Consider the following 13,331-nt stretch of genomic DNA (forward strand, 5'->3'; position numbering starts at 1 on the left):
CAGTCTCCGACTTGAGTTTTTTTGAAGGCCCTGAAAACTATTATCAAACTTGAGTGACCCCCAACTTTAATACCTGTCTGTATGGAGAAAGGGCCCGTGTTCATTTGAATGCCTACCTCCACCATTCTTATAGCAGAGGTACGGGAAGCGCCACACGTTCCCTAAACCAACAAAGCCTCCGGCCACGGACAAGATAAAGTCTAGCTTGCTGGCCCACTTCTCCCTCTGGATGGGCTTGCCCTCTGCCTCGTCCTCCGGCCGCGTGCCCGGGCTCTTCCCTGGCGAAGGCTTCAGCGTGTCCTTGTGGAAATCCTTCAGACATTGGAGTTTCTCTTTCTGTGCCATGCTAGAGAAGAGAGAGAGAGAGAGAGAGAGAGAGAGAGAGAGAGAGAGAGATGAACAGGAAGAGAGAGAGACGTGAGCCGGATAAGGCAGAGATAGGACGTCGCATTAGCAAGATGAGGGTCTCTCACGTGCTGTATCGTCAGCCATGGCGTGATACAGCTATGTGTCAGTATAGAGCCTGCAATGGAAACTGCTACAGGAGTTACTATATCTCTTCCTCCTCGCCACAGTTCTCTTTTATTTACTCCCCATTAGTTATACATACATTCCATCTTGCATTGCAAATCTCTCTTGGTTGAATAATCTCTTCACTTGCACTGTACAAATATAATTTCTATGTGCATAATATAAGAAATATTGATTATGTATAATTTTGTATCCATTAATTAACCAGGGACATCATATGTCCTGGTAATCAGACCTGGGTTCAAATAATATGTCAAATAGCTCAATTCAGATATATTTTCTTTGAAAAGTAGTTTAATATTTTAATGTATTTGGAAATACACTTGGAAAGTATATGAAAAACGAATTTACACTGACTCAAATACACTACCATGCATTTAACCCAGGTATTTGAAAACGGTATTTGAAATAAGCATTGAACATACTGCCAAATAACATTTGGCACACTATTTTACAAATAACCATTCAAATACTCAAATAAAAGTACTTATTTTTGGTTGTGTATTTGAAAATACTCAAATACACAGAAATAGTATTTTAAGTACCACTCAAACACACAGGTCTGCTGGTACTGCAGCTCGAATAATACATGAAGAACACAAATACAAGGAGAAGCAACAGCCTACCCTTCCCTTCAAGGTGGGGGTACATTGTCATCTAAGGAAAATACATATTTTGAACAGGATATACTGTATGCCTTTCAGACCACGTATAGACTAAAAATAATTTATTAAATAACTACAACACTGACAAACTCATGATATCCACCATAAAATGTAACCAGAATCACTGCCAAATAATTTTCCTAATGCTAGAAGCAAATTTAGAGAAGATACAGTGCCTTCAGAAAGTATTCATACTCCAAGACTTATTCCATATTTTGTTGCGTTACAGCCTGAATTCAAAATGGATTACATTTTTTTCTCTCACCCATCTACACAATACCCCATAATGACAAAGTGAAAACATGTTTAAGAAATTGTTGTACATTTTTAAAAATGAAATACATAAATATGAATTTACATAAGTATTCACACCCCTAAGGCAATACTTTGGCAATGATTACTGCTGTGAGTCTTTCTGGGTAAGTCTCCAAGAACTTTCGACACCAGGATTGCGAAACATTTGCCCATTATTTGCCCATTTTCAGGTCTTGACATAGATTTTCAAGTAGACTTCATTCAAAACTGTAACTCGGACACTCAGGAACATTCACTGTCTTCTTGGTAAGAAACTCCAGTATAGATTTGGCCTTTTCTTTTAGGTTGTTGTCCTGCTGAAATTCGAATTCATCTCCCAGTATCTGGTGGAAAGCAGACTGAAGAAGAATTTTGCCTGTGCTCCATTTTTATCCAGAAAAACTACCCAGTCCTTTATTACAATTACAAGCATACGCATTATATGATGCAGCCACCACTATGCTTGCAAATATGGAGAGTGGTACTCAGTAATGTGTTGTATTGTACTTGCCACAAACTTAACATTTTGTATTCAGGGCAAAAAGTGAATTGCTTTGCCACATTCTTTACAGTATTACCTCAGTGCCTTGTTGCAAACAGGATACATGCTTTGGAATATTCTGTACAGACTTCCTTATTTTCACTCGGTCAATTGGAGTAACCACAATCCATCCTCACTGTTCTCCTATCACAGCCATTAAACTCTGTAACTGTTTAAAAGTCACAATTTACCTCAAGGTGAAATCCCTGAGTAGTTTCCTTCCTTTCCAGCAACTGATTTAAGAAGCCAAGCCAAGGACTGTATCTTTGTAGTGACTGGGTGTATTGATACACCGTACAGAGTGTAATTAATAACCGCACCATGCACCAAGGGATATTCAATGTCTGCTTTTTTTTTACCCATCTACCAATAGGTGCCCTTCTTTGCGAGGCATTGGAAAACCTCCCTGGTCTTTGTGGTTGAATCTGTGTTTGAAATTCAGTGCTCGACTGAGGGACCTTACAGATAATTGTATGTGTAGGGTACAGAGATTAAGTAGTCATTACAAAAAATCATATTAAACACCGTTAATGCAACTTATTATGAGACTTGTTAAGTACATTTTTACAAAATTAACAAATTATTATTTACAATGACAGCCACTTGGGGAACAATGGGTTAACTGCCTTGTTCAGGGGCAGATTTTTACCTTGTCAGCTTGGGGATTTGAATCAGCATCCTTTCGGTTACTGATCCAATGCTCTAATCACTAGGCTACCTGCCGCCCCAAACGTATTAAGCCTTGCCATATGAAAGGGGTTAAATACTTATTGGCTCAGGACATTTCAGCTTTTCATTTTTTTGTCATTTGTAAACATTTATAATAACATAATTCTACTTTGAAATTGTGGGGTATTGAGTGTAACGGATGTGAAACGGCTAGCTTAGTTAGCGGTGTGCGCTAAATGGCGTTTCAATCGGTTACGTCACTTGCTCTGAGACCTTGAAGTAGTAGTTCGCGGCTTTTGTGGAGCGATGGGTAACGATGCTTCGAGGGTGACTGTTGTCGACGTGTGCAGAGGGTCCCTGGTTCGCGCGGGGACGGACGTAAAGTTAAATTCAGGCTGTAACACATCAAAATGTGGAAAATTCAAGGGGTGTGAATACTTTCTGAAGGCCGTTTCTGTATCCGTGTCCATTCCGAAAACTTGGACGGGTTCTGGAAGATCCCACAGCTTAAGTTCACTGAATGTTTATACTGTAAACAGCCTTTCCAAGAAAGACAGGATTTGGAATTACTGTCTCAGGTATCCCGTTTCCCTGCCTGTGCCAAAGGGCTGTAAAACAATCAAAGCATGGCAGGGCAGGAGAAATTCCTTGGACATGGTAAGACACAAATGGATTTAAGCTTCCTGCAGGAATACAATGAATGGTGTCGTATAAAACAGGAAGAATGAAAAAAGCAGCTATAATTAATTGTAAGTCTGATAATACGAGTGTAACAGAGTAAGGTTTCCTGTCCTTTTGAGGCAGGCTCAGACTGAAATGCAGTTGGCAGAAACACAGAAACGGAGAACATTAAAGGCTTCCCCTCTACTCTCGCTGGCTCCAATGGAAATCTGTCATTGAAGATTGTGTGCCTCACAAAAGCTTACGAGTCAGTCGACTAGGTGCTTGGTTTCCAAAAGACTCACAGAACAATAGCTAGAGAACAAATCTTTCTCCAATAAGTAAACATTTCTCTTTAAGCCTCTGAAAGTAACAGTATAATTCAAAGTTGATTTATAGTTGGATCTCTCAACAATACATACTATTGTCAGACACCCTGATGAAATGTAAGCCTATACACATTGGTGTATTTTAATAATACCAGCCCATACATTAAAGGCTTTTTAACTTTCAAACCTACACGAGCGCATGGACTTGCCACTTAACACTTAGTACCATTTGTGGTTATAATTTTTGCTTTTGCTTTTCAAATACATACATGTATTACCAGTTTACATAACAATCTATCCAAACTACTCTCAGTTGAAAGGCAGCCATAGATCTTTAAAACATAAGGTATCTTCATTCACCTTTTCGTGTGACTAGCACTCCAGACAGTTACATCCTGTAGCCACTGTACAGGCAGACTAAGAAATAGAACAGAGCTGCTTTTAAGCAGCTCCACACACATTGTAGCTACTCACAGACAAATACCACATTGTGAAAATCTAATGCAAAGCTGCACTCATTGACCAGTGACCGCTCTGTGCTTCTGTTTTTCAGAGTCTGATAAAAAAGTGAACTTGTTATGCAGTCTCAAATAACTACTTATTAGTTCATTAAATGATTAAAAGGGACATTTCATTTTAACTTCATATTCATAATATCCAGCACCACCCCAACATCAACATATGTGAAAGTGGATCATTTTTATGTTTTTTATTAAAAAAGATATGCAGATTAGTGTTTCCAATGACATCATCAACTAATTAGTAGACAATTAGTGGGCAATGCCTACTCATAATTGGTAAAAAATCACACGATGCACACTGATGATGTCTCTGGAAACACTTATCTTCCTCTATATTTTTTACGACAACATAGAAACGCAAAATTTCCACATCAGTTGATGTTGGGGTGGTGCTGAATATGAAGTTGATAAAATGTGAAATTGCCCTTTAAACGGCTGTTTGAGCTACAACCACACAGCCCCTCATTACTAAATCAAGCTTCAGTTAAGGTCCTCTCCATCGCTCTGCTCATTCCGCTGTCATTTTCCAGGTTCTCTCTGTCTCTGTTATGCATGACAAGTCAACTTGAATTGCTTTCCACTCTCAAACCTCATTACATAACTGTATCAGCTCTCACGCACTCTATTTTTCTTCCTCTCTCTATCCCTCTATCACTCTCTTGCTCTATGTGCTTTCACCTGCTGGGTGCTGGGAGGCTGTCTGCCGTCAGACTTAAGGAAAACCGTCCGTGGGATCTGCCACATGACCCACCCAGACACCCTTGACCAGACATTCTCAAACCCTTCTAAAACATCACACTGTCATTATCTGAAAACACCGCATTAGACACATCACCAAGTTAGCATTCAATCAAACATAAAGAAAGATTATGTAACAAACATGCATTGCAAAAGATAAAAGGCAAATGGAAATAAAGGACTGAATGCAATCCTTAGTCTTTGTGAAGGAGCTACCCCTTTTCACACTCAAACAAAGCATTAATAAAACCGTTTAAAATGTGCTAATTCGAGAGTTTCTAAGTACTTACATGAAATTGTCCATTCAGATTAAACAAAAAGCATCCCAAAACAGAACTTAATAATCACTTGACATAAAGATTCAGATAAGGCTATGTTATTATTTCAGTTGAGTAATTCCAAAGACTTACATTTCCTTCATGGCTGTGGATATATGTAGTATGCTTCTCTCTCAGCTGTCACCATTCCTCTGTACTGAATGTCTTTATGCCAACACTGCTCACAAGAAGTGAAGCTGACAGCGAGTCCCGCCCTCAGCTAAAGACAATTAAATCCTATGTGGAGATTGGGCACAGCCTCGCAGTCGCGGACCAACTCTCCAGATACTGATTCGGGACTGTAAATTTCCACTTCCCACTTACAACACCCCCCCACAACACACACACACACAGTGAGGGACTGGGGCTGAATGCTTTGCCCTGCATGTGTCACAGGCACCTCTTATTCATGTAACTGAAACAGATGACAGGATAGGAAGAGGGAGGGAGGGTGTGAGCGGAGTAGTAGGCCATGAGCATGCAGGGGAAATCAAGCCTCATGGGACAGCTTCCAGGCAGGAGAAAGAAGCCCTCTTAAAACATTATGTGAGTAAGGGGTGGTGGCTGGACAGGGACTGAAGGAAGGGACTGATGACTGGCTTGGCTGACCATGTTAAGTTTTCATGTATTACTGTCTTAATGTCCCACTTCCACATAGCATTGGAAATGTGAGACATTTCCTATTATAACTGCTTATGACTGTGTCATTTCACATCACAGCAAAGACTTTCAAATATCTCTATGGGAACTGTTTGTGAATATAAATATAGTTTTCTTAAAATCGGGGGCAGGATATAATCAGGGAAGTTTCTCTGTGGTGTATTTGGGAGCCTACTGCTCCATTTTGACATGACGTGTGCCAGGTTATCTCTGAAACGTAAACCAGGTACAGCACACTCTATAACAACACCTAATAAGGTGATGGTTCCTGTATTCTTCCCTGTTCTGTTTTGACACCATAATATACTCATAAAGGATCTCACGTGTACAATAGCTGGCACGGTAATTAAAAAACAGTGTTAAACTTGACTACAGGATTTGCGCAATCCTTTTGACAGAAGACAGGGCTTGGCTATTGGCAGGCTTTTACACACACACACACACATACACACAGAAGTAGTTACTTCAGATTATATTTCCAGACTGCAAATATCCTTGCCACTTTTGGAAAAATACAAAAACTCACATTGTTTTGCATAGTGCAAAGAAACTTTCTGTTACATAATGTTAAAAACTTCTTAAGGACTGGGGGGCAGTATTGAGTAGCTTGGATGAATAAAGTGCCCAGAATAAACTGCCTGCTACTCAGGCCCAGTTGCTAATATATGCATATTATTAGTAGATTTGGATAGAAAACACTCTGAAGTTTCTAAAAAATGTTTGAATGATGTCTGTGAGTATAACAGAACTCATATGGCAGGCAAAAACCTGAGAAAAAATCCAACCAGGAAGTGGGAGATCTGAGGTTTGTAGTTTTTCAAATCATTGCCTATCGAATATACAGTGTCTATGGGGTCATATTGCACTTCCTAAGGCTTCCACTAGATGTCAACAGTCTTTAGAACGTTGTTTGAGGCTTCTACTGTGAAGTGAGGGCTAATGAGAGCTGAATGAGCCAGGTGTGGCAGAGCTCTGGCAGAGTGCCATGAGCTGATCACACGCACTCACGTGAGAGTTAGCTGCGTTCCATCACATTTCTACAGACAAAGGAATTCTCCGGTTGAAACATTATTGAAGATTTATGATATAAAAACATCCTAAAGATTGATTCTATACTTCGTTTGACATGTTTCTACGAACTGTAATATGACTTTTCGTCTGAACTTTCGCCTGGACTTGCCCGCGCCTCGTGAGTTTGTATTGTGTACTAAACGCATTAACAAAAAGGAGATATTTGGACATAAATTGACTTTTTGAACAAATCAAACATTTATTGTGGAACTTGGATTCTTGGGAGTGCATTCTGATGAAGATCATCAAATGTAAGTGAATATTTATAATGCTATTTCTGACTTCTGTTGACTACACAACATGGTGGATATCTGTATGGCTTGTTTTGTTGTCTGAGCGCTCTACTCAGATTATTGCATGGTGTGCGTTTTTCCGCAAAGTTTAAAAAGAATCTGACACAGCGGTTGCATTAAGGAGAAGTGTATCTAAAATTCCACGCATAACCATTGCATCTTTTATCAATGTTGATTATGAGCATTTCTGTAAATTGATGTGGCTCTCACCGGATGTTTTGGAACTACTGAACATAACGCGCCAATGTAAACTGAGATTTTTGGATATAAATATGAACTTTATCGAACAAAACATATATGTATGGTGTAATATGAAGTCCTATGTGTCATCTCATGAAGATCATCAAAGGTTAGTGATTCATTTTATCTGTATTTCTGCTTTTTGTGACTCCTCTCTTTGGCTGGAAAAATGGCTGTGTTTTCTGTGACTAGGTACTGACCTAACATAATCATTTGGTGTGCTTTCGTCGTAAAGCCTTTTTGAAATCGGACACTGTGGCTGGATTTACAACAAGTTTATCTTTAAAACGGTGTAAAATACTTGTATGTTTAAGGAATTTTAATTATGGGATTTCTGTTGTTTTGAATTTGGCGCCCCGCAATTTCACTGGCTGTTGACGAGGTGGGAGGCTACCGTCCCACATATCCCAGAGAGGTTAAAGAAACCAAAGTTATACTGTGAATGAGTTTCCTTGAGATTTGTCTTTGTGTTCTGTTACAAATTAGCAGACAACAGAGGAGTAGGAGTGTGACAGAGCTCCTGTTTCATACAGTTGCTTTAAATTGTCAGTCAATGTAAAGTCAAGCAACATTTTTATATGAAACTGCAGACCCTTAACTTTTCTTGATATCATTAGAGGATGAAGGAGTTTTGTTTATTTTACTTTATTCCACTGCATTGTGTTCTTAGACTGTTGACATTATCTTCTGAGACTGAAGTATTAAAGACAGAATCAAAGACTGTAAAATATCAAATGATTTGATAAGACCTTTAGTCAAAAGTATATCTTCTGTTTATGACAAATCATGCGCCCCTCATGCACTGGGCATGGTTGAAAAAAAAGAAGCCTTGTCTGCATGTTTTATAACAGCCAAACCATTCCTCAATAACTTAATAGAGTGGAGTATTAAACTTTGTCCAAACCAATTAATACGGAGGCTCACTTATAATTTCTACTCACACCACCCCATACCACCCTTATTTGGATATACAGTGGACCGCACACAATCGTTATTATGTAATATAATAGATTTATGGAGTTGGAATGCTTGTCCTGGCTTCGAATTCTGGGATGGCTCTAAGAAGATCAAATGTAACTGACGCAGCTTGCCTGGAGACAACAGTCCAAGGGGAGGTTGTTTTTTTACTCTTTACATTCAGCAGATAAAGTTCAAATCAAGTTCATCTGTGAGGGCGGACCCTGTATATCAACATGACAGGATGTTACCGTGTAGCATGATATTATAGAAAAGAGAAACATTCATCAAATAACAGCCAAGCATCCCAAACCAGCTCTCCGGTTCCCATTGGAAACAACTGGGGTTTTGTCTTGCACAACATTTGTATTTAAGCAAATGGAATACATTAAAGGGGTAATCCAATAACAAATGTCCATTTTACATATCAGGAGGGAGAGCTACAGCGCATTCGGAAAGTATTCGGACCCCTTGACTTTTTCCACATTTTTTTACATTTAGCCTTGTTTTAAAATGTATTAAATATAGTTTTTTCTCATCAATCTACACACAATACTCCATAATGACAAAACGACAACAGGTTTTTAATTTTCTTTGCAAATGCATTAAAAATAGAAAAACAGAAATACCTTATTTACATAAGTATTGAGACCCTTTGCTATGAGACTCGATATTGAGCTCAGGTGCATCCTGTTTCCATTGATCATCCTTGATATCTTTCTACAACTTGATTGGAGTCCACCTGTGGTAAATGCAATTGATTGGACATGATTTGGAAAGGCACACACCTGTCTATATAAAGTCCAACAGTTGACAGTGCATGTCAGAGCAAAAACCAAGCCATGAGGTCGAAGGAATTGTCCGTAGAGCTCCGAGACAGGACTGTGTCAAGGCACAGATGTCTGGAACCACAAAGACTCTTCCTAGAGCTGGCCACCCGGCCAAACTGAGCGGGGGAGAAGGGTATTGGTCAGGGAGGTGACCAAGAACCCGATAGAGTGGCCAGACGGAAAACACTCCTTAGTAAAAGGTATATGACATCCCGCTTAGAGTTTGCCAAAAGGCACCTAACGACTCTCAGACCATGAGGAGTAAGATTCTCTTGTCTGATGAAACCAAGATTGGCCTGAATGCCAAGTGTCACGTCTGGAGGAAACCTGGCACCATCCCTATGGTGAAGCATGGTGGTGGCAACATCATGCTGTGGGGATGTTTTCCAGTGGCAGGTACTGGGAGACTAGTCAGGATAGAGGGAAAAATGAACGGACTAAAGTACAGAGAGATCCTTGATAAAAACCTGCTTTGGAGTGCTCAGGACCTCAGACTGGGGCAAAGGATCACCTTCCAACAGGACAACGACCCTAAGCATGCAGCCAAGACAATGCAGGAGTGGCTTCTGTACAAGTCTCTGAATGCAGTTGAGTGGCCCAGCCAGAGCCCAGACTTGAACCCAATCGAACATCTCTGGAGAGATCTGAAAATAGTTGTGCTGCGACACTCCCCATCCAACCTGACAGACCTTGAGGGGATCTGCAGAGAAGAATGGGAGAAACTCCCCAAATACCCATGTATTGTAGCATCAAACCCAAGAAGACTCAAGGCTGTAATCGTTGTCAAAAGGTGCTTCAACAAAGTACTGCGTAAAGAGTCTGAATACTTATGTAAATGTGATATTTATGTACATTTCTAAAAACCTGTTTTTGCTTTGTCATTATGGGGGTATTGTGTGTAGATTGATGAGGAAAATCAATTTTAGAATAAGGCTGTAACGTACCAAAAAGTGGAAAAAGTCAAGGGGTCTGAAAAATTTACGAATGCAATGTATGTCAGATAACAGAGATGTGGGATAATGTAGCCTGATGCTTGACCCCATGGCACTGTTATTTTGATAGGTGTGGAATACTGCATACTGGATCAGTAATAAGGTGCACACATCAGTATAGCTGCAGTGTGTTACACATTCATATGACAGAAATATCAATACAGTTACCCCTTTTGATGTCTTCTTCAACAAGGGCCCATTTGAGTTAAAAAAATAAAAGGGTAGATATAATGATTGATCATATAATGAAGACAATATGAGATGAAGAATCAAAATGGTAATATGCAGTTATACAATGAAAATAAAATGCACATATCTATTGATTTCACATTATCCTTTGATTCTTTGGAAACAGGCTTCTGTGAGAAAGCAACATATTTGCAGCATCCCTGTAAGTGTATGCTTGGCTACTGACCCAAGACAATGGTTAGGAAATATAGCAATGCCTAGTTTCATAATCCACTCTTGACACACAAAACAAAAACACAAGCCATCTTCATCTTTATGACACATTCGTTTGTAGACTAGCCTACTACAGCCTATTGTGTCAGTGTCTCAAAGACCAACACATCAATAAGTATTTATCAAAAAGGAGCAGCAAATTTGAAATGTCATTATCTGATTCATAAAACGTCACCTCTTTAAAGTCGAACAAAAGCCAATGGAGGGCGAGAGTCGATCCATTTTCATCAACGGATGGCAAACTACAACATTGTTGTTCCTAAAAAATATGGTACCAAAAAGGACACGCCTCAATCTCAATCAATGCCTGTTTCTCTGTCGGGAGTTGCGACTCTGTCGGGCAGAGTAAAGACAAAATAAGTGGGTTAAAATATACAACCTGTTAATGGGTATTAAAACCATCTTAAACCGTCACAACTAATTCACGAACAGCATCGTCTTTCAAATAACAGTCCTCATCATCATTCCACTTTGACAAAACCAATCCATCGAATATAGACTAGGTTAGATTAAGAAGGCACACGTGGGAGAGACAGACAGTAACATCGTAAAGGAGTGCCAAGGCTTGAAGGCAATACATCCACCCAAACCCCAAAAGTTGACCTCTTAGAATGCATCGCATTATAAAAAAGCAATGCTATAGTGTAGGAAATATTTCCTATTAATTTATAGTATTTTAAACGCGGAAGCGCACTCACAAAGGCAATGGCTACCAAAATATCCCTATACTTTAATGTTGCATTTTGTCATAATTTTATGACAAATCAAATATACCTAAAAACATTGGCTTTAATGTAATAGTTTGTCGTCCAAAAGCAATATAAGGCACTCTTGGGTTGATGTCCAAGCTATGGTGTTTTTAGCCTACACATCATGTGCGCTCACAGACACACGCACCGCATAATTAGGTTTTAAACACACAGCAATTATTAGCATCACTTCAAATAAAACATTATCAAGCAGGGAGAGAGATTCCCAAGAGGACACTTATTTTTATATCTGAAAACATCAAAGAACAACATGTATATTTCAGTCCAAAACCTTGAGAAATTGTTACAGAACATACATTGGCTGCTCTATTCAGATAATATAAATCATAATATGACTTATATCATGAAAATAATGTGAATATTAGCCTATACATTAAGAACATAGAAACAACAATCTTGCTATTACTTATCTCTCTGATGGGTAAAGATGATGCTTAATTACCTGCCAGGTAATTTTATAGCTCGAGCTGTCCCTTAAACTTGTGTTGTGCTGTGAGTGCTCAATAAAACAATTGCATCGGAAATGAATTACACGAGTTCTCTCTCTCTCTCTCGCTCTCTCTCTCTCTCTCTCTGACCTTTGTTTCTGAGAGCGGGTGCGCGTTTAATATGAGTTTGAGTGGAAAATCACCAGCTTCCCCATGCAACAGGAGAGTTTATTCTTAAAGTGACAGGTTCCCGCTAATTTGAATCGCTCGGCGCTCTCACCTCATCTGGCTCGATCAAGTCTCAAAGCAAGGCACGCATGCGGACTCACAAACTCAGCCAAGAAAGGAATGGAAAGGACAAAGGACATGAGGGACTGCTGTGGCGTTTTCATCACAGGCTTGGTAACCAGTGAAACATTACAATAACTATAACCCACATAGCCATGAACAATAATCCCTAAAACATAAGCAAGGACCTGGTTGATGATAGGAAAAAGGGTCCTGAATGTAAGTTCCATCACATTTGTCTTCAGTATTGCACAACCTAAGAACATCAGGCCTAGCCCATTTTTCAAGGTAGCCTAATATGAAAACACAACTTTGTATGTTTGTTCAGCTCAGCGCATATTGGTTCATTGCACTTTAGTAGACTAATCCAATGCTGACAGACAACCAACCTTACCCAAACAGATGGCAAGACCACGTGTTGGCATGGCGGAGCTTTGTGGGACACACTAGCCAGGGGGTAAGGGGAACAGTCAGCAAACCACAGGGGGAAACTAGTCACACCAAATGCTATGCATTCTACAGAGAGGTTACATTTCTATACCTGAACCACAGAAAGTGATATTTTACTCCCAAACCGCATGCTATCTGTTGTTAAACTGTATGCCTCAATTTGGAAATTATGTGATTTCGGGCACTCTAACAATGACCCATTTCTTGTGTAACGTTGAGCAGCCGGTTCAAGGCTACATGCCGTTTTTTTTCTTCATCTTCAGAATTGAATCAAAAAGAGCCTTTCTTTATTGTTTGTGCAGATGGGCAGCAGCCATGGTGGCCTGTACTGGGTACCTTGGCGCAGACTTTTAGCCAAAGTGCCTCTTGTAAAGCAAAGACTGTTGTCAGGCCGCCCAGTCCCCTGAGTTTCAGCATCCATTTCCCCAAAGAGAACAATATGCTCTGTCAGCAGGACCCACTATTTTCTCTCAGCGAAATGGGAAATGGCAGAGAAAGAGGAAGTTGTTTCAAGACTACTCTGTTTTGGACCAGTGTTTATGACTGCGACTGCAACTGAACTTGCATCTAAAGTAGCTGCTGGACATGTTACATGAAACAAGAATATGGATTTTTTTCACCAGTG

At 39.7% G+C, this 13,331-nt stretch overlaps 1 protein-coding gene across 3 annotated transcripts in view; it reads right to left on the reverse strand.

Annotated features, from left to right (window-relative positions):
• The window catches only part of LOC118371426 (sodium- and chloride-dependent taurine transporter), a 41,162-nt gene extending 29,015 nt beyond the window's left edge, over positions 1-12,147 (reverse strand). The window contains exons 1-2 of one of the 3 annotated variants that reach the window (XM_052481915.1): positions 11,983-12,147; positions 117-346 (exon numbers count right to left, since the gene is read on the reverse strand). In XM_052481915.1, the coding sequence (XP_052337875.1) occupies positions 117-345 (229 nt within the window). In that variant the 5' untranslated portion in view covers position 346; positions 11,983-12,147. Of the gene's footprint in view, positions 1-116; positions 347-5,358; positions 6,473-11,946 lie in introns of those variants that run through there. The other 2 variants (XM_052481916.1, XM_052481914.1) reach the window with 2 other exon arrangements.
• Between the last annotated feature and the right edge of the window lie 1,184 nt (positions 12,148-13,331).

This window comes from Oncorhynchus keta, chromosome 27, assembly GCF_023373465.1.
Source record: "Oncorhynchus keta strain PuntledgeMale-10-30-2019 chromosome 27, Oket_V2, whole genome shotgun sequence".
NCBI classification, from domain to species: domain Eukaryota; kingdom Metazoa; phylum Chordata; class Actinopteri; order Salmoniformes; family Salmonidae; genus Oncorhynchus; species Oncorhynchus keta.